The 23,242-nt window shown below is 34.5% G+C and overlaps 1 protein-coding gene across 12 annotated transcripts in view; it reads right to left on the bottom strand.

Moving 5' to 3' along the window:
* The window catches only part of RAPGEF6 (Rap guanine nucleotide exchange factor 6), a 235,132-nt gene that overhangs the window by 192,314 nt on the left and 19,576 nt on the right, over window positions 1-23,242 (bottom strand). For 11 of the 12 annotated variants that reach the window (XM_074290952.1, XM_074290954.1, XM_074290947.1 and 8 more), the window contains exon 2: window positions 9,584-9,654. In XM_074290952.1, coding sequence (XP_074147053.1) covers window positions 9,584-9,654 — 71 coding nt within the window. Of the gene's footprint in view, window positions 1-9,583; window positions 9,655-16,849; window positions 16,993-23,242 lie in introns of those variants that run through there. The other variant, XM_074290948.1, reaches the window with a different exon arrangement.

Consider the following 23,242-nt stretch of genomic DNA (forward strand, 5'->3'; position numbering starts at 1 on the left):
AAAAAATTGTACTAAACTAAACTAAACTTTTCTTTTAAACATTAAATCAAGCTTATCAATTTATCACTGAACACAAGTATGGTATAGGCTCTACATTTTTAAAACATTACTTATTACTTTAAGCCATTCATGGTTTTTTCCCCCATATTGGGCCCTGATTCAACACATGGCAACAATTAAATCATTTCCATTATCCATCAATAAATAAAAAATACTCTATATAGCTAGAGCATTAAAGAAAACACTCAAAACCAGGATAAGAGGCCTTTAAGAATATCAGAGTTATTGGGGGGAAAAAGGAGGTCAGCTCTAGAAGTCAGAATCAGCTAGACAGGAAAAGAAAAAAACAGGGCAGTCAGCCAAAAGCCAACAAGAAAAATAAACAAAAAGAAATGAGGACAGTAGCACCAACACAAAGGTAAAAACAACCACAATAAAAGAAACAAAACTAGGATAGAGTCCAGGTTCACAGCCAGAATGCAATCGCCATATAAAACATACACTCTACTTCCTCCTTAGCAGAGCCTCAGAGAACTCTCATTTCTGCCTTCTACATGCAATCATCCATATTCCTCTTTCTCCAAATTATCTTGTGTTTAGCTACCTTGTAATTGTTTTCTTTTATTTTTACACACATTTACTCTGTATATACTTTTATATGGACACGTTTCTCTCCCAAAATAACATAAGCTGCAAGAGGGCAAGAGTGTTTTTAGTTATCCCATACACATCTTGAGTATTAAGAGGCATGGCACCCCCACAATCTGAAAAATTCATATAAAATGTTTTGGCCTTCCCTTCATGCCAGAGAAATAGTCCAAATTTTTTCTTCTTTTATGGAATGTGTTTATATTATCTTATTGTAAATTTGGGTTAAGTATTTGGTCATAAGCTGGCCTTCATGTATCTTTTGAGGCTTCCACAAAAGTCCCCAAAAATTCCCATCTAATTTCTTATGCCAATCCGTGATATATTGAAACCATGATAGGGAAAGGTCCAATATGAAAGGATAATTACAATTTTTCTTTGTATCCCCAGACTGTCTGCTATATAGTATGTGTTTAATGCTACTGATCAATTATTCTCATTTGTACAGAAAAGGCACAGGATAGCATAGCATGGTAGACAGTACAATAGATTCAAAAGTAAGGCAGACCTGAGTTCAAATTCAGCCTCCAATCAGAGAATTAGAGATCTAGAGCTGGAAAGGACCAGAGATCATTTAGTCTCTGACAGACCAGGATCCTCCCTTCTTTCTCTCTATTTACACTTTCTAGTTCTTTTTTCCAAAAGCCAAAGAAGCTAAGATTTGATTGGCACAGGAAGCTAAGGCTCAAGTTACCTAGCTATTGATACAGCTTCCTGAAAGGTTCAAGTTATACTGATATGTTTTCTTATTCACTTAAGACATAAAAAGAACCACCTGTATAAGCCTTTTAGGTACCACACCCTGTCTTGCAGACCAAGATGGTTTCCACACAAAGGTGAGGGAAGGCCACATCCTGTCATCCTAGCTAAGGTATATTTTCTAAGTTAATAAACTTTTTAACACTGAGTGATCTATTAGTGCTTCATTTCATTCCAATGCAAAACATAAATTACAAGAAAACCCGGGCTTGAGCCAGACATAAGCCACCCAGAAGAATCTTTTCATTTATACATAAAGAAACTAAGACCCACAGAAGAAAAGCAATTTGCCAGGGTCACAAAATAAGCAACAAAAATGAGATCTGAAACCAGGTCCTTCCCTCCAGATTCAACAATCTTTCTACTAAAGCTGGGTAACTTTTGGTAGGCCACTCCATTGCACAATCTTACGTTTCCTCATTTGTAAAATGGAGATAACTCTAATAGCCACAGTTTTGGTGAGGCCAAAGTGAGATAATACAAAGTGTTTTGTAAAATTTAAAATACTGCATCAAATGTTAGTTCTAATAAATCAGTCAGGATACAAACTTAGCTTTCTGCTGAGCCAACTACATCACTTATATTTTATCAATAAACTCCTTGCTATGTTAGTCAAATATTTTTTTTCAAAAGTCCTTCCTATAAATCCCTAAGTGTCACTAGCAAGCAACCTGAACTAACAAACTCCGTTTCCCAACCAAAATACATTTCAAGTATTATAAGGCAAGTACCACTGCTTTAAATTTCTTAACTTTTTTATATTTAATTTTTATGCACTGATTTTTCTTTTTTTATTATAGCTTTCTATTGACAATATATGCATGGGTAATTTTTCAACATTATCCCTTGCACTCACACTTCTGTTCCAATTTTTCCTTTCCCTCCCTCCACTCCCTTCCCTAGATGGCAGACACACTCATACATGTTAAACATGTTAAAGTGTATCTTAAATACAATATATTTGTACAGATCCGTACAGTTCTCTTGTTGCACAAGAAAAACCGAATTCACAAGGTAAAAATAACCTGGGAAGAAAAACAAAAATGCAAGTAGTCCACATTCATTTCCCAATGGTTTTTCTCTGGGTATAGATGATTCTGTCCATCATTGATCAATAGGAACTGAATGGGATCTTCTCACTGTGGAAGATATCGACTTCTATCTATTTAGTATTACTGTTGAAGTGTATAATCTCCTGGTTCTGCTCATTTCACTCCGCATCAGTTCATGTAAGTCTCTCCAATCCTCTCTCTATTCATCCTACTCATCATTTCCTACAGAATAATATTCCATAACATTCATATACCACAATTTACCAACCATTCTCCAATTTATGGGCATCCATTCAATTTCCAGTTTCTAGTCACTACAAAGTGGGCTACCACAAACACTTTGGCACATACAGGTCCCTTTCCCTTAATATCTCTTTGTTATAAGTCCAGTAGTAACACTGCTAGATCTAAGGGTATGCACACTTTGATAACTTTTTTAACATAGTTCCAAATTGTTCTCCAGAATGGTTGGATCTGTTCACAGTGCCACCAACAATGCACCAGTGTCACAGTTTTCCTGCATTCCCTCCAACATTCATCATTATCTTTTCTTGTCATTTTAGGCAATCTGACAGGTGTGTAGTAGTATCTCAGAGTTGCCTTAATTTGCATTTCTCTGATCAATAATGATTTGGAACACCTTTTCATATGAGTATAAATAGTTTCAATTTCATCATCTGAGAATTGTCTGTTCATATCCTTTGACCATTTATCAATTTGAGAATGGCTTGATTTCTTATGGAGTCAATTCTCTAATTTTGGAAATGAGACCTTTATCAGAACCTTTAACTGTAAAAGTGTTTTCTCAGTTTATTGCTCCCCTTTTAATCTTGCTTGCATTTGTTTTGTTTATACAAAAGCTTTTTAACTTTTTATAATCAAAATTTTCTATTTTGTGATCAATGATGATCTCTAGTTCTCCTTTGGTCACAAATTCCTTCCTCCTCCACAAGTCTGAGAGGTAAACTATCCTATGTTCCTCTAATTTATTTATAATCTCGTTCTTTATGCCTAAATCATGAACCCATTTTGATCTTATCCTGGTGTATGGTGGTAAGTGTGGGTCCATGCCTAGTTTCTGCCATACTAATTTCCAGTTTTCCCAGCAGTTTTTGTCAAATGAATTCTTATTCAAAAAGTTGGGATCTTTGGGTTTGTCAAACACCAGATTACTATAGTTATTAACTATTTTATCCTGTGAATCTAACCTATTCCACTGATCAACTAGTCTATTTCTTAGCCAATACCAAATGATTTTGGTGACCACTGCTTTATAATATAGTTTTAGATCAGGTACAGCTAGACCGCCTTCATTTGATTTTTTTTTTCATTAGTTCCCTTAAAATTCTTGACCTTTTTGTTCTTCCTGATGAATTTTGTTATTTTTTCTAGTTCATTAAAATAGTTTCTTGGGAGTCTGATTGATCTAGCACTAAATAAATAGGTTAGTTTAGGTAGTATTGTCATTTCTATTATATTCGCTTGACCTATCCAAGAGCACTGTATATTTTTCCAATTATTTAGATCTGACTTTATTTGTGTGGAAAGTGTTTTATAGTTTTGTTTATATAGTTTAACTTTCCCTTGGCAGATAGATTCCTAAATATTTTATACTATTGTTAGTTACTTTAAATGGAATTTCTCTTTGTATTTCTTGCTGTTGGATTTTGTGAGTGATGTATAAAAATGATGATAATTTATGTGGATTTATTTTGTAACCTGCAACTTTACTAAAGTTGTGAATTACGTCTAATAGTTTTTTAGTTGATTCTTTACTAGGGTTCTCTAAGTATAACATCATATCATCTGCAAAGACTGATAATTTGATTTCCTTATTACCCACTTTAATTCCATTAATCTCTTTTTCTTCTTTTATTACCAAAGCTACCGTTTCTAATACAATATTGAATAGTAATGCTGATAGTGGGTAACCTTGTTTCACTCCTGATCTTATTAGGAATGGTTCCAGTTTATCCCCATTACATATGATACTTACTGATGCTTTTAAATAGATGCTACTGACTATTTTAAGGAAAAGTCCATTTATTCCTATACGTTTAAGTGTTTTTAATAGGAATGGATGTTGGGTTTTATCAAATGCTTTTTTCTGTATCTATTGAGATGATCATATGGTTTTTGTTAATTTGATTATTAATATGGCCAATTATACTAATAGTTTTCCTAATATTGAACCAGCTCTGAATTCCTGGTTTAAATCCCACTTGGTCATAGTGTATTATCCTGGGGATGATTTTCTGAAATCTTTTTGCTAATATTTTAAGATTTTAGCATCAATATTCGTTAGGGAGATTGGTCTATAATTTTCTTTTTCTGTTTTTGTCCTACCTGGTTTAGGCACCATGGCTGTGTCATAAAAGGAATTTGGTAGGATTCCTTCATTCCCTATTTTTTCAAATAGTTTATATAGCATTGGGGCTAATTGTTCTTTGAATGTTTGGTAGAATTCACATGTAAATCCATCTGGTCCTGGGGATTTTTTCTTAGGGAGTTGATAGCTTGTTCTATTTCTTTTTCTAAAATGGGACTGCTTAACCAATTTACTTCTTCCTCTGTTAATCTGGGCAAGCTGTTATTTTTTAATGTATTCTTCCATTTCATTTAAATTATCAAATTTATTGGCATAAAGTTGGGCAAAGTAACTCCTAATTATTGCTCTAATTTCCCCTTCATTAGTGGCACATTCTCCCTTTTCATTTTTAAGATTAACAATTTGATTTTTCTCCTTCCTTTTTCTAATAAAATTGACTAAGGGTTTATCTATTTTGTTGGTTTTTTTCATAGAACCAACTCTTAGTTTTATTTATTAATTCAATAGGTTTTTTATTTTCAATTTTATTAATCTCTTCTTTTATTTTTAGAATTTCAAGTTTAGTGTTTGACTAAGGGTTTTTAATTTGCTCCTTTTTTTAGCTTTTTTAGTTGCAAGCCCAATTCACTAACCACCTCTTTCTCTATTTTATGCAAGTAGGACTCTAGAGATATAAAATTTCCCCTTATTACTACTTTGGCTGCATCCTACACACATTGGTATGGCATCTCATTATTGTCATTTTCTTGGGTGAAATTATTAATTATGTCTATGATTTGTTGTTTCACCCAATGATTCTTTAGGATGAGATTATTTAATTTCCAATTATTTTTTGGTCTATTTTCCCTGGCTTTTTATTGAATGTAATTTTCATTGCATCATGATCTGAAAAGGATGCATCTACTATTTCTGCCTTTCTGTATTTGATTTTGAGTTCTTTATGTTCTAATATATGGTCAATTTTTATATAGGTTCCATGAATTGCTGAGAAGAAAGTATACTCCTTTCTGTCTCCATTTAGTTTGCTCCAAAGATCTATCATACCTAACTTTTCTAGTACTCTATTTACCTCTTTGACTTCTTATTTTGCAGTTTGATTTATCTAATGCTGAGAGGTTGAGATCTCCCACATTATAGTTTTGCTATTTCTTCTTTTAGCTCTTAATTTGTCTAAGAATTTAGATGCTACACTACTTGGTGCATATATGTTTAGCATTGATATTGCTTCATTGTCTATGCTACCCTTTAGCTTTTTTGACTTCACCTGAAGCATAGTAGATTCTGCTCCAGCCTTTTACCTTTACTCTGTATCACCCTGCTTCAAGTGTGTTTCCTGTAAACAACATATTGTAGGATTTTAATCCAGTCTGCTATCCACCTCCGCTTTATGGGGTAGTTTACCCTATTCACATTTATGGTTAAAATTACTAATTCTGTATTCCCTGCCATCTTGTTAATCCCAGCTTATTTTTTCTCCTTTCCTTTCCCCTTACCCCCTCCCCAATATTAAACTAGTGAGTACCACCTGCTTCTCACAGTCCTCCCTTTTTTAGGATCCCTCCCCCCACCTTAGAATTCCTCCCCTTTTTTAACCCCTTTTATTCACAATTTCTATATTCCGTTCTATTTAGCTTACTCCTTCCCTTTTCACTTTTTCCCTTCCCACTTTTCAATGAGGTGGGAGAAGTTTCTCTGTAAATCGAATATGTCTAATATTTTTCTCTTTAAGCCAATTCTGATAAGAATAAGATTCACACTATGATCATCCCTCTTCCTTCTTTCCCTCAGATATAATAGGTTTCTTCTGCCTCTTCATAAGATATAGTACCTTCATTTTTCCCTTTTTCTGGTACAATTTCCTTTCCACATCTAGATTCTTTTTTATATTATAACAGTAAAACCAAATTATACATGTATTATTCATGTGTACTCTTAACAGAAATATAGTTCTCAAGATTTATTTTTACATTTTTATGTTTCTCTTGAGTCTTATATTTGGAGATCAAACTTTTTTAGTTCTGGTTTTTTCATCAGAAATAAATTAAATTCACCTATTTCATTGAATGTCCATCTTCTTTCCTGGAAAAAAATGCTCATTTTGGCTGGGTAAGTTATTCTTGGCTGCATACCAAGTTCCTTAGCCTTTTGGAATATCAGATTCCAGGCCCTTCAATCCTTTAATGTGGACACTGCTAGACCCTGAGTAATGCTTATTGTGATTTCTCTGTATTTGAATTGTTTTTTTCTAGCTGCTTGTAATATTTTTTCCTTTGTCTGATGGTTCTTGAACTTGGCCACAATATTTCTTGGAGTTTGATTTTGGGACCTCTTTCAGTAGGTGATCAATGAATTCTTTCAATGTCTATTTTACCCTGTTTTTAAAACATCTGGGCAGTTCTCTTTGATGATTTCCTGAAAAATTGTGTTTAGGCTCTTTTTTTCATCATAATTTTCAGGAAGTCCAACAATTCTGAGATTATCTGTCCTAGATCTATTTTCCAGATCTTGTTTTTCCAAGTAGGTATTTAACATTTTTTTCAAATTTTTCATTTTTTTTTTTTGTTTTGCTTGACTGATTCTTGCTATCTCCTCGAGTCATTCATTTCCATTTGTTCAATTCTGATTTTTAATGAATTATTTTCTTCATTTACTTTTTTTATTTCATTGTCTAACAGAGTTTTTAAATGAGTTGCCTTGTGCTATGGAATTTTTTTTTCCATATTTTTTAGAGAGCTATTTTCTTTTTCCAATTCATTAGTTCTGTTTTCCTTAGAATTGTTTACCTTTTCCAATTCACTAATTCTGTTTTTCAGGGATTTGATTTCTTTATCCACTCTATCTTTTAATGAGTGGGATGACTTATCCACACCCTCTTGCCAAGCTTCAATTTCCTTTCCCCATTTTTCTTCTAGTCTCTTTTAAGAGCCTTTTTAATTTCTTCTATGAGAGTCTTGTGTGGTGGGGACCAGATCATATCCTCCTTTGGAGTTTCACCTAGAGACAATCTGTTTTTAGTCTCCTCAGGGTTTGAAGTCTGCTCTCTATCCATTTTAACTTTTTACTCATTTTGATTAAAAAGAAACAAAGAAGAAAAAAAAACCCTGCATTCTGCTTTTTGGGCATTATGGTATTACCAAGCTTCCTCTACAGACTACAGGAAGTTACAGTGAAGCAGCAGAGGGACAGCAATGCCTGCACTGTGTCTGTACTCTGAGATTCTGAGAGTGTGCTGAGTCACTCCTGGTGCTGGGTGGATTTGGCCAGGTCCCAAGATATCCTAGCATTTGGGGATTAAAGTCTTTATCCCCAGTGTTTATAACTACTCTGCTGATCTACTGGCTTACTGCCAAGGCAAAGTAGTTTGCACTGTAGTAAAGTTCTCCCCGCAAATTTGCAGGCTGAGATCACACCCTGCTCCACTCCAGTCTGCTTAGTGTGACCTGCCTTCCATGCTCACGCTGCCTGCCTGACATCCATGCCTCGTCTAACTGTCCCCACCTGCAAGCAAAAACAAATCTTTTCTGGAGAATTTCAAGATTATCTTCTGTTGATAATGTGTTGTATTCCCAAAATTCGTGGGCTTTTTCAGTCAAGACTAATTCCGAGACCGTATCATGAAAAAAGTAGTCCTTTTTCAGGATAAGGAAGAGCTTAGATAGATGCATGTGTCTTTTGGCTCCACCATTTCTTAACTTATTCATGAGTAAAGGGGTATGATGCCTGCCTGACCTTGGGGGTAGGAGAAGTATGAGGCAGCCAGTGTATAGATTGTAAACTCTGGTTAGCAGGGCTGGGGGAATTAAAACTGTCCCACTTACAATAAAATAGTATGAGGCAAAGCTCTGAGCCAATGGCACTTTATTAAAGAGTACATGGTCTCCTCTGATAAAATGGAACTCATCTTCCTCATGATCTGAGATTCCTTTTCTTCTAGGACCTGATTTTTTATTGGATTTGATACCTAAATATGGAAAAGTGGAATGGTAAATACAGAATCTCATTAGCTGATGGGAATTTTGCTCTTGAGGGCCAAAAAATGATATATTAACAGGGGAAGGAGGTCTTGAGTTGGGTGAAGAATGGGGCAGCTCCACTGACTATGTAAGTGCTCCTAAGATGGTCACCTGCTCATATTGGGCAAGAATGATCTAGATGAACAAAAATTTAATTGGGGGAACTTTCTAAAGGATCAAGGCATCCCACCTATGTTGAATTTGGACATGGAATTTGAGCAAAATAGGATGGAGATATCTTTTATAAGCATTCTTGTGGCTACACAAGTAAGTCTCATAACTCAGGTCTTCCTTATTCCAGGCCCTGTACTTTATTTAAGGCACCACTTAGCAACCCAGATCTAAATATGCCAGGGAATAGGAATAATGATGATTCTCTTATCCAATATCTTAAATCCTTGTGTAGAAAACTAAATCAACAGACACACATCGCATCCAAAAGCATAAACCAATGTCAAAACATACTGTCAATTTCATCACCTCTATCATGCTTCAACTATCATTGAGTAGGTTGCTTAAATCCTTTGGGTTTATAGTATATCACTAGATCAATTATGACTTTAAAAAATATCAAATGACTACTATAAGACAAAGATGCTTTCTTAAAAATGTCATAATAGTGAATTTCATAACTCAAACATGATCAATAATGTTTTGTCTAACAATATTTAATCTGGATTCGTTAATCCCCATGAACATCATTAAAAGGTAACAACTTTTTATTCCTACTAGTGACTCATATTTTTCTCCTTATTCTGAGGTATTTGTTGGCTACTATTTACCTTAGCAGGCGTTCCCTGAGATTTGATAAAATCTCCATCCCATGAAGATAAGAATAAATAGTATTTAAATCCTGTAGAAAGAAAAAAAAAGAGAGAGAGATTTTAAGTTTTCATACACATGAAACATTTCTAAGAACAATGAGGGCCATCCTCTCCCTTTTTCTGTCCCCACATCAATTTAGATTTTAGATTTAAACTTTAGATTTCTGGCAATCTCAATATCCAAGTCCGTATTACAATCCATATTACAAGATAAAGTTGTAAAACATGCAGTTAAGTGAAACAGATCTTTGAAGAGCACCAAGTTTACTATCAAGAAGACCTGAGTTCAGACTCCGTTTGAAACACTAGCTGTATGACCCCTGAACAACTTATTTAACTTGTCTACTTCAGTATCCTCAACTGTAAAATGGGGATAATAACAGCACCAACCTCCACTGGTTTTATAAAAAACAAATAAGACAATATTTGTGAACTGTTTGACCCAGTCCCTGGAATAAAGAGCGCATTATATAAATATATGTTTCCTGTCTTTTCTCACAAAGGTATTAAGCATAATACTGAATAAAAAATGAAAATTGACTGAATTGCCATATTTTCAAGATTTTGATGCAAAAAGACCTGGACTTAATAGAAAATCTGACATATAAGATCAACAACAAAGACTAATTACAAGAGACTCAATAAGGAAAAACTGTTTTATATATCTAAGAAGTCATTAGTAATTGGATAATTCACAAATAAGACTGGGATAGAACTGAGTATAATGTGATTCTAAAAAAGCATAACTGTATAGGAAAAGGTAAAAAGAATAATTATATGAATGAAGTGTAAGACCTTACACAGAGGAATTAGATAGGGGAAGAGGACTGGTTGTTGTGATATAAATTGTGTGCCCTTTAACCTTAGGAGGGGACCCTGAAACTGCTTGTCCTCCTTTGGGGGGAATTCCTGAGTATCAAACTCTCCCAGACCCCACAACACCCTTCCCAAAATAAGTAATCTCATTCAATTGGAAATCTCAGCCTGGGGCATAGTCAACATCCTCTATAGAATGGCTCAAACTCCCAGTTAAGTAATCTCATACAATTTTGAATTGAATTGAATTGAATTGAAAATCGGTCTCTCAAATTCATGCAAAGAACAAAAAAGCCTCAAACTTCAGAAAACTAGTAATCCCTGACCCCTAATCTTTGCAAATTCCTAATCAGGAGCTATTTGCCTTTCTAGACTAGGCCCATTGATGAAGATGTTTTCTTCACAGTGTAAAGGCACCTTTGTTAATTCCCAAACAGGACCCTACCCACTAAAAAAGCTGTCTTCTTAGCAAGCTGTCTTCATAGTGTAAATAAATCCCCTTTTGCCACATAGACTTCAGGTTTGTGAATTTTTTCAAAAGGGATCTATGCAACATCAACCAGAGGGGATCTCTTACCTTCAATTCTCAGACCTCATCAGTTATGGAACCCAACTCATTAAGAATGAGTTATAAAGGGTATAAAAGTCTTCTAAATTCAGAAAGAAATAAAAAGGGTAAGAAGATAGCGAGGGGGAGGGGGAAGAATAAAGGAGAGATTTTTAGCAAGAACTCCACTATGAAAAATGGATGTGGATTTAATTTCTACAGTTATTAAAACTGAATTGAAGAAATGAAACCTAAATTAGAAAATTGAAGTCTAAGAAATGGGAGGCTGGGACTCAGAACAAGGAAATTAAAGAATGAAGTCAGAGTGGAGGTTTTAGATTTGAAAAAAAACCTTCTGGTCCCCTTCTCCTTCAGTTCTTTCAAGAGTAATCTTCCCCCATAAGAATGTAAGCTCCCTGAGAGCAGACACTGGCTTCTGTGATCAAGGGAGGAAAATTAGAATAGGAAATTCATGTGAGATGTAATGAAGAGTAAATAATCATACTCTGTAGCTTCTTTAACACCCAATTAAATAGGGTAATCAGGGGAAGGACTTGGGCTTCAGGATTGGAAATAAAAGAGTGCCTTTGAGAATTTCAAAAAATGTGTCCAGATAGGCACCCATTCTTTCAAGAATGTAAAATAAAATCTTTCCAGCATTCATCGGTGAGTCAGTGCTAAGGTATTTTGTTTTTTACACTAGTCACATCAGATCACAATTAAATAGAGAATATGTGTGTGTGTGTGTGTGTGTGTGTAGAAAGAAATAAAAGTTTTCTGAATTTATAAAAAATAAAAAGGGTGAGATAATAGAATGGGGGAAGGAGTGTAGAAGGATATCTAGATTAATGGTATTAGAATTGATATTTCAAGTTGTATTGTAAGACTGACTCCCAAGCCAGAAAAGGCAGCTTTGAGAAATCTAAATTAGTATACTCACTATACACATCTCTCCTTAATAATTATGAAAATCATGATCATTTTTTTCTCAATGGAAAAGGGATAAGGAGGAGGGAAAAGGTAGGCAGAAAGGACAAGGAAGGGATGGGAGGGAGTATAAGCCAAGTAATAGGAAGGCAAGGGTGGTTCTATTCTATGGAATAGAAAGCAAAAGAGTCAGAAGGGATAGGAAATAATAGATACACACAAACTTAATAATAAAGATCAATGGTATTAGGTTTTAAAAAAAAAGGCAAGGGCAGCAATAATTGATCTCAAAGTTAAAGCTAAAATAGATTTCATCTGTGTTTCTTTTCAACAATGATATGATTCAGGCCAATTCCAATAGATGGAGAATTATCTGTATTCACTTGTGGAATTAACTGAGTAAAGACACTCTCATGGGACTACTGTCTTAAAGAATACCTTAATTGTGACAATTTATAATAATAGAGCTATAACTAAAAAAGTTGCAGGTGTTTGTCCCCTTCTCTTTCCCACCACCTCTTAATTAGCATATAAGTATTTCTTTTAAAAGTCATGATGTCTTTGAATTCTGCAGTTCTCTAGGGAAATTTAAATTAAGAGTTTGTTATTATTAACTTGTATTGTTTCCTTTCTGAGATAGATTTCTGGGCTTAGGGTGTAAGCCTGGACTACCCCAAACAATGGGAGAAAAGGTCCAGGGGGAGAGGCTTCTGTTCAATTTAATCTGGTGTTTTGCAGTTTATGCTTTGCACTTAAGTCATAATAAACCCCTTTTTGCTTTTTCTTACTCTGAGAGTCTCTGTTTTTGTGGTAGATACTGTCCCACACAATTTAGAAAGAGGACTGTGGGGACTGAATGTGAATCACAACATAGTATTTTTTGTATCACATAGTATTACAACCCTTTTTGTTGTCTGCTTGCTTTTTGTCTGGGGTTTTTTTTCCTTTTTTGATCTGATATCTTTTGTTCAGCATGATAATTATGAAAATAAGTATAAAATAACTGTACATGTCTAACATTGGATTACTTGCTGTCTAGGGGAGGAGTTGGAGGAAAGGGAGGGAGAATGTGGAAAACTGTACATATATTTTTAAAACAGAAAGGTATTAAAAAATAAAATAGATTTCATTAAAAGAGAAACAGGGAAACTATCCATATGAATATAATTTTAGGCTATCTTGAAATTAACTAAGTTGGCATATTGCTATGGTATAAGAAATGATGAGTTTGGTAGATTTAAAAAAATATGGAAAGACATGGATTTATGAAGGAAGATGTTATCCGTCTTCAGAGAAACAATAGCATAAGTACAATATGATCTTCACAGATGTATATGAATATGTGTGTATATGATCATAGCTATATATATATGCATGTGTGAGTGTGTGTATATTTCTGTATGTATGTATATGCATATGTATATCCAAACTTAATGGGAGGGAGGTGAAAAAAAGAACAAAGTATGAAGAAGAGAGCAAAAGAAAACCTACAAAGAAGCAAAGAAAAGATGGGCAACTCTAAACCCAATGTGTAGTATTTATTATATTATCTTTTTTGAATGGAAATTTATTTTTATTCTCATGTTCTGTTGTGCACATAGCAATTTTTTTCTTTTTTTGTATTTAAGTTTTAAATACATTTTTAAAATTTTTTAAAAGAAAAAAGGGGGAGAGGAGGAAGAGAGCTCAAGGGAGACCCAGAAAACCAGAGCAGCTGGTGGCAAATGGAAGAGGTGGCTGGATTTGTTTCCAATCCCCACCACAAAGGGAAGTTATGGAATGAGTTTATTGCTCCACCTTCTAGCCTTTTAATCAAGAGGAGCAGAAGCAACTGAGGGTGATGGGGGTTGAGGTCCCTTTAGGAACCCCCCCCCATGGCTGACGTTTGATTTACAAATCCTGGTCACTAGGCTTTCCCCAGCCCCCACCAGATCTGTGTTAACTTGGGTTTTCCCAATCCCCACAGTTTAAACACATTGAATTCTATTCAATGCTGACCCTGGCTGAAAAACCCACCAGTTGCCTGGGACTCCACCCACCTTCAAGATCACCAACAGCCCCCATTATAAAAGGGGCTACTTTGGAGTCCACGTTTTGTAGAAGTCCTAAGCATGGCATCCTTATGTCAGTCATGCCAAGGGTTTCTGCCCACCAGACCTAATCCGGTGCCCTTTTATCTCTACCCTCAACTTTACTAACTAAACTTTACTTCCAAATCCATACAATAGCCCTTTTTATCAATCTAGGTTTTCAGGCCTGTAAATTCATTTACAGGGGACTCTGCACGCTGTCACGGGACTATCCTTGCGCCTCCAAAAGGGGTTGGATTCCCCCTTCCCTAACTCTCATCAAGGGTACTGATGAGATATGAGTACCAAATTAATCTCCATGATAAGTATCATTGTGATGCTATGAAAATCCACTGAGGAAAGAGCAATTCAAGGAAAGGAATGGTAAAAAATAAAGGAAGCACCATTTGAAATGAACCTTGAAAGTTGATTAGTATTTTAATAGGTATAAATTGGGCAAAGGATAGATATTTTTGACTTGTTGCTCTCTCTCTCATTAAGTCAATTTCCAAGTCCTATCATTTCTACATCGATATACTTTGTATTAATCTCCTCCTGACCATTTACTTTGAAACTAAATATTAACCCCTAACTGATCTCCTTTGCCTCCAGTTTCTTCTCCCTTAAACTCATGCTTCTTACAACCTTCCAAAGGAATCATCCTAACACTTAGGTCCAAACACATCATTTTAATATTCAAAATTCTTCAGTGGTTACAAATTTCCTACTATAAACTCCTGATCTTGTCATGCAGATTTGGGATTTAACTTTTTTTTTTTTTTAACTTTTTTCACCTTTCCAGCTTCTTCATGCATGCTATCCTAAAGTGCATTTGCAATAGACCTGATGTAAACAGATCTTTTTGGGCAAAATGATGACCTTTGTGGGGGTCTGGATACTCCCAAATCCTGAGAAAAACATACTTTTCCCAGAGGAGCCCTTTCCAAGTGAAGTGACTTCATTCAATCAGAAATCTTGGTCAAATCACCTTCCATTGAAACTGGGGGTGGCCCAGACCCCCTTTCAGGGAGTTCACAGACTCTGGAGAAAAGCCTTCAAACTCCCACTTAAGCTATTTTATTCAATAGGAGATCTCTATCTGATGCTCTTTTATTGATTAGCCTAGACAGCTCCCAGCCCCAGGTCAACATTTGCCCACATAACCAGGAGTCTGTTAACACACATTTGCCAAATTCCTAATGAGTTTTGCCCACTAAGAGAGCTGTTTTTAGTGAACAATAAAATTCCCTTTTCTTGTCACAAGCAGATTCTCTACCACTAGCCTCTTCATTTGCACTTCATCAGGCCTACATGGTCCCCATAGTCATTTTGGTCCTCTTCAAGAAAGGAGGACCAATAATCAATCAACAATGTTCCCTAACATTTCTGAATCCATATTTCAACCTACTGAAATTCTTCTTCTTTTTTATCACACAAGTCAATGGAGTTACCTTAAATAATTTTGAGTATGAAGGAACCTCAGAGGCCACCTAACCCAATCTCACTTTATAGATAAGACAACTGAGGTTCAAAGGGGTAAAATGACTTGCTTAAGATCACAAAAGTGGTAAACATCAGGTTTAAATTGGAACTCAAGTCCTCAGATACCAAAGTAGGTGCTTTTTCCAACAAGAAGTGATTCCCTTCTGTCCAAGAATCTATTAGTCAGTAAATCAGCTTGGTTTCAACTCTACAAAATAGGATTTACCCTGCCCCCTAGGGAGTATACCTTGGTGTTTCTTCTCCTTTCTAGCTTTCTTTTGTGTTATATCTTCTTCCACGGGTTGAATGAAGTTCCTTGAGGAAAGAGATTTAATCTCTTTTTTCTTATTTTTTTATTATTTATTTTTATTATAATAATAAATTAAATAATAATATCTATTATTAAGTAATTTAATATAAATTATCATGTAGTAATTAATTGTTGATGTTAATATTACATGTTAGTGAAATAAATAATAAATATTTATTATTCCACTACAACTCAGATTCTGAGTCTGGGTTTTCTATGTATGATAAATTATCCATCATCCAAAATATTTAGTAAAAAGAGCAGAACCAGGAGATCATTATATATGGCAACAAGACTATCTGATGATCAATTCTGATGGATGTGGCTCTCTTCAACAATGAGATGATTCAAACCAGTTCCACTTGTTTAGTGATGAAGAGAGCCATCTATACCAAAGAGAGAACCATGGGAATTGAGCGTGGACCACAACATAGCATTCTCACTCTCTCTGTTATTATTTGCTTATATTTTGTTTTCTTTTGCAGTTTTTTTCTTCCTTCTTGATCTGATTTTTCTTATACAGCAAGAACTGTATAAATATATATACATATATTGGATTTAACATATATTTTAATATATTTAACATGTATTGGACTATTTGCCATCTAGGGGAGGGAGTGGGGGAAAGGAGGGAAAAATTTGGAACAGAAGGTTTTCCAAGGGTCATTGTTGAAAAATTACCCATGCATGTTTTATAATTAAAAAGCTTTAATTAAAAATTTTAAAAAAAAATGTAAAAAGGTTAACATGCCTTAAATTCAAATCATTCAAGCTATCAAAGACAAAGCTATCAACAAAAAGTCTCAAGCTAAGCCCCACTGGGTCTTTATTTGCCATTCTCTCTCTCCTCCAATAGAGTCAGAGTAATGTAAATAGCACTTGTTGCTGTTTTGTTCAGAAAACCATGTTTTGTTCAGGGTCTTTCTCCTCTGAGATGGAAGCTTTTTTTGACTAGGTAAAAGATGCCATTCTCTGCCTGATTTTTTTACCTAACATTAATCAATGAATACCCAGGTGATCATTAAGATCAGTTCGACCTTAGCTTAAAAGGGCCAAGGTCTCCCACTGCATACCTCTAGTCATCCAGATCTTGCCACTGGGTCCAGATGTCTCTGGAGGGGAAAATGAGGCTGGTGACTTTGCACAGCCTTCCCTCACTTAAATCCAATTCACTTGCATGTCATGCCATCACCTCCCTGATATCATGTTCCTTCCTCTTTGAGAACGAAGGACAAAAAATAACAATTAGTTGTCATCCAAAATTATCAGAAAGTAGAATGTGCTGATTAGTAAGCAAAATATAATATATGGATTTATAAAGTAAAAAGTTCAAATGTTACGATCACTATTTTATATTTTAGAAAATTGAAGTTCAAAATTTTAAAATAAGTGGCAAGATTAGAATTCAAATTCAAATCTTCTAATTCCAAATTCAAGATGCTTTCTACTGCACCACGGTTTTTCCCAATACAGAAACAATAAATAAGTAATTGAAGAGTTTTGAGAAGAGAAGTAAACATGATGAGATCTGTACATCTGGCAACAATATAAAGTGTAAATCGGAACAGAGAAAGCTGGAACTGGGGAGATCAGTTTGAGGCCCATTGCAATAGACCCGGCAGGTGACAAATATGAATATATTAATATTGCAGAAAGAATAAAAGGGAAAAGTGAATTTGAGAAATATTGAATAAACAGGATCAATAGGATCTCAAATAAAATAAGAGTAAGAAAAGTATATAAGAAAATATCAACAGAAGAATTATGAAAATTAATTTGGCTAACTGAATATAATCTGAATCTTTTAGAAGAGTTTAAAAGTACCTAGCTGCTCTATGCTCAAAGAAAGTCTGTAAGATTTTCTTGCACTTTTGATTATTATTTTTAAATAAGGAGCTAAGAATTTTGATTTAAACATATGATTGGTGGTAATATTAAGAGAAATAAAGAAACGGAGTAATTTTTAGGAGCAAGATTACTGAATATGAGTTTGAGGAACTGGCATAAGGAAATCTAAAATACAAGTCTAAAGTAAAAGAGAAATATCAGGACTAAAAGTAAAGATTTGGAGTAACCTTCACAGAGATGATTGACTGAAGGTATGGAAGTGCATAAAAATGCCAAGGGAAAAATTACAGATTGTTCATGGCCTCTTTTATTTTCTCTTGAGGAACAACAACATTTACACTTCAGAAAGTTAACAATCAGTGAAAGACATAGAAGGAAGAAAACTAAGATCATGTGTAATCTCAGAAACCAAAAGAATGAGAAGAATCATTGTCAAATGATGTAGGGAAACTAAGGATGGTGAATAAGAAAACAAAAATTCCATATAATAATGGGGGTGAGGACCTTTAAGAGGGCCAATAAAGTAGTAAAGTTAAGTTGGATCACAAGAAGCATTGAGTAATAAATAAATGGAAGGAAAATGTAGACTTTTCCCCCCAACTTTGGGGGTAAAAGAGAAACAGATAAAAGTATCTCTAGTTGGTAGAGTAGTACTAGTTAATATTTATTTCTGACTAATTAAAAGCTAGATAAACCAATTTTGAATATATTATAAGGGTTCTTAACTTTTCTTAGGCCCTCTCTGGCAATCTAGTAAAACTATGGACTTAAAAATAATGTTTTTTAAATGTGCATAGTAAAATATGTAAGATTACAAGGAAAGCAAATGTTATCAAAATATCTAAAAATTTTTTGCTATTGTTCAAGGACAAAAAAATGAAACACTCCTGGGCTAGACAATAAAGTTTTTAAAGGAATAGAGTGGGGAATAATTATGAGAGATCTAAAACAGAAAGTAATTTTAGATTCCTATAGTATAATCCCTTCATTTTAGATATGATGAAATTTAGGCCCTGGGAGGTAAAGTGGTTTGTCCAAGTTCCCACCAGTGAAATAAATTATTAGAAATGGCATTGAAAGCTAAGTCCTGACTTTAGAACCAGTGCTCATTCTCACATAATCTGCTGCCTCTTGTAGAAGAGATTAGGGAATCCTTAGCTGCCTAACAAACTTCATTACTGAAAACAAAACAGCTAGTTTGACCCCTAATGCACAGAAATTAACATGAAATTGTTAACTTCTTTGTAATGCAGAACCTTGTGAAAAATAAATGTCTAACAACAGTTTTATTTACTAATGCCTACAAATGTCCACAAATACACTACAATCAAAATTGAAAGTCTTTTAAGTAAACAACAACTGTACTAAAGTATAAAAAGGCTCATTAAATCTGCTAAAAGTTATTCTTAGTTTGGGAGAAATTAGCCTCATAATATTAAATTATTTATACATATTTAACAAAATAAGTTTGACATTTCATTATGTGTTTTCTATTCCAATAAAAGGACTATGACTCACAATTAATCAGTAAACATTTACTTAATGACTACTTTTCACTAGTATTGATGAGGGTTGGGGTCCCTTTAAGATTCCTTTCTAATTGCCCAACCCATGACTGACCTTGATTTACAAATCCTGGTCAAAGGCACCCTTTGAATATCCGAGCCCAGCCCCCACCATCATCAGCTCAGCTTCCCCCCACCCTCACCCGATCTGAGCTAACTGAAAAGCCTGCCGAGAACTTAGGGATACCGCCCATCATCTTTTGGGTATAAAAGAGGTGAGCGGGAATGCCCTCATTGCAGGAGCCCTCCCAGCCAATACATGGTATCCTTCCAGCCATGTAAGGGTCCCTGCCCGCCCAGCGGCCACCTTCGGCCCTGGCTTCTTTCTAACTGAGCTTTACTTCCAAATTCCTACAATAAACCTTTTGTTTATCAATCTAGGTTTTCGGGCCTGTAAATTCATTTTACAAGGAACACTGCGCCTCATGGGATTATCTATGCACCAAGAAATGGGGTTCCCCCTTTCCTTTCCCTCATTAGTATTTGCTCTTATTGAGGCAGCACAAAAGAGTGGAAAGTGGAATAAGGGAACCTGGGTTCCAATATGGGCTCTATCTCTATCTCTATTTATGTGTCTTTGGACAAGTCCCTCAACATGATTGAATCTGTTTCTTCATCTGTTAAATAAGAGAATTGGACTCAATGACCCTCCAGTTCTAAATCCATGAGCCTCTGCTTTTCTTTTAAAAATAATTAAATTGGGGCAGCTAGATGGCACAGAAGATATGGCCACAGGCTCTGTAATCAGGAGGATTTCAAATAAGACCTCACACACTTCATGATTCCTAGTTGTGATCCTGGACAAGAATAACCCCAATTACCTTACAACAATATTAATATCAATTAAATATATAGCATTAAGTATGTCTGAAAGGAAGGGAAAAAACACATGTATATGCATATATAACATATATAAACACATAGATAAATTTGTAATGGCTAAATTATAAATAAATGAGGAATGAGTATTACTCAAATATCAAAAATAACAGCAGGGCTGGGAGGGGAGCAATTCTAGGTTTAATGACAATAAATAAACCAAAAGCATAAATAACTTATTTTTTGTAACAATACTAAAAATAAAGTAAAATACCCATAAGTCTACAACAATTTAAGTACTCTTCAGAGTGCTACCTAACTACAAAAATTTAATTTAACTCAAAAATTCTATTTCTACCAAATGTGTAAGTACGACTTAAAATTAGCATAGCATTATTATATGCTATAAGCTAATAGCTATAAAATAACTATAGGCTATTCACAAATTTTTGTGTTTACTTTTTCACATCAGAACTCTCAACTCAATATGCTAAGTTTAGGACACAAAATAACAAACAAGAAAAGCTTAAAAAATATTTCGGAAATATAAACATCCCTTGATCTGGAGCAAAAAAACTGCTAAATAAACCATACTTTCCTAATAATTTGAGATTGTATTCAAAGTTATCCCAGTTAGTTAGCCAAGCCAATTCTTTATTATACTCAGTGAAACAATACTGAATGATACTTACTAGAAATTGCCTACAAGAAAACAAAAGTGCCTTAGAAGTGATATAAGAAATCATGTGCTTGTTTCCAAAAACAAGGCAATACATTCATCTCTTAAAACAGCATTTATCCAGATCAACTGATCTTTAAGTTATGCACAAAATGCTTGAGGGAAAGGGAGAGGGAAAGGAGAAAAAAACTGGATGGGAAATAAGAAATTTAGATGTTATCCAAGTTTGTGTTAAACACACTAAAAAAAAATTAATTTCTGCTCCTTTACAATTATAGAGATGTCAGTACAATAAGAGTATCTGATTTGAAATCAAAAGGATGAAATTCAAATTCTACTTCTAAATAAGTAACCCGTGTAACTTAGAAAACAGTTCATTGCCTTCTGATATGAACCCTAAACCACCATATTCTCAGGAATTGCTAAAATGAGCCCATCTAGTTCCTATTATCAAATCATAATCAGGTCAGTTTTCCCATACTGCCCTGTCTCAATAGAATGAAGTAAAGCTGAGTCCACTGTTAATCCACCCATCCTATCTTCAAACTCTAAGCCTGCCTTGATTAGTACATGTGAGACAGCTTGGATGAGAACTCAGTTTTCTCAGACAGTCTTTGAGAAAATCTCAATATTAAGATGTATTAAGATACATAACTTTGTAACTTCCTAGGTCTTTTTTTTCCCATCACCTCTCCTAAGACTTTAAAAGTCATGATCCCCCAAAGCAAGCTGCTTAATTAGCTGTTCACTCATGGTTGAGGCTACTTCAGGTAAATAATAGCAAATCTCTTATCCGTGATTAATGTCTTATCACAATTGTTCCATGTCACTAATTACTATGCCCTTCCAAATCTACTTCATGTTACCACTTCTAGTGCCTATATATTCACATCATTTCTCTAGGTTTGAATTTCCCCATGTATAAAATAAGGAGACAAGCTTCTAAGAACTAAATCTATTATACAAACAACAATCATTAGTTTTATTATTACAACTTCCCATCAGAAGTATCTACTCCAATTTCCATCTATATTAACTGCAACACCAATTGAAGTGGACTAAGTTCCAAAAGAATTTAGCATAGAACCAGGAGAAAGAAGATAAGTTTATAAGACAAAGTTAGACCAAAGCTTAATGTCACTTATTTACTGGTTTTATGGCTTACAGGTAGATTTGAGACAGGTGGTCTATTCACTACTGTCTCAGGCACTTAGTTATCCTGACCAGAAGATTATCTGACAATCAGTAATGTTTGTAGAATTATCCCAAGACATTAAACTTTAGAATCACTGACAAATTGTTAGAACAGTAGTACTCTTAAGATTAGGAGACCTCAAGATCACTGCTATATTTCTTCTATATCCCATCCTATATGCTATATCCCATCAAGATTATAAAGATACTATACTATAACACATTTAACATGTATAGGGCTGCCTGACATCTATGGGAGTAGGTGGAGGGAAGGAGGGGAAAATTCGGAACGTAAGTGAGTACAAGAGATAATGTTGTAAAAAAACTACCCATGCATATGTACTGTCAAAAAATGTATATAATTATAAAATTAATTTTTAAAAAAATTTTAAAAAGATTATAAAGATCCTTAAATAACAAAGGTAAAAGATTTTTTGCCTTTTATCCTAGAGAAAATATACACATGGAAGATTCTTGAGTAGAGAAATGACATAGTCCTATCTGTAGAAGATGGAATGAAGAGGGGAGAACTTGGAAAGAAGTTATTAAAGTAGAAAATGGACAAAATCAAGAAGTTCTAAAAGCAGCAAATTATCACCATCCATAGAAATAAATGTTAGCATATTATTGTCAAGATATTTGAATAGAAAAGTATCAATAAATTATCACATGGTGAAAAAGTCAAAGAACGACCCTTTATCACTACACTATTGCTGACAAAAGACCTATTTAAAGATTATATCCCAGCTTCTTAAAACTGTGGAATACAACCCACTTATGGCATCACATGACTGAAGTCCATATCATAAAATTTTGATTTATTATCATTAAATATTTTGATTTGTATACTTACTTTCTATGCCTATATACCTGATGTTACATAAAAATTTCTCAGGTGAAAAACAGTCACAGGTAGAAAAAGTTTAAGAAGCTACATATTCCCTCTATGGCAAACTTCCATTTTTTCCTGTGAAAAGACAAAAACTACTACACTTCTAGTTTCAAATCTCTTATTTTTTACTTCTCTTATACATTCTGGAAACACTACTCTATAGTTGATAAATTTCCCTTCATCTCCGACCTCTTCCTCTCAAGATTTCCAGTTTCTTGCACTTAAAACAGAGAAATAAGATTCTTCCCAGAAGACACTACGTGGTCATCCTTAACCCTTAACCCCTGCTTGTTATGGGATTGTTTTCTTCTAGACTTTGGTTAATTCACCTTCAAATGATGAGCATTAGACATTTATATCAAGCAGCTTTGGGGATCTAACTCAAAACTCATGGATGCTACTTCAATCAACTCCTGGCCTGCCCTCAAGATCAGTACCCCTCCAAATTGAAACCCTATAAAATGACTCT

Source organism: Sminthopsis crassicaudata, chromosome 2 (genome assembly GCF_048593235.1).
Source record: "Sminthopsis crassicaudata isolate SCR6 chromosome 2, ASM4859323v1, whole genome shotgun sequence".
NCBI classification, from domain to species: Eukaryota; Metazoa; Chordata; class Mammalia; order Dasyuromorphia; family Dasyuridae; genus Sminthopsis; species Sminthopsis crassicaudata.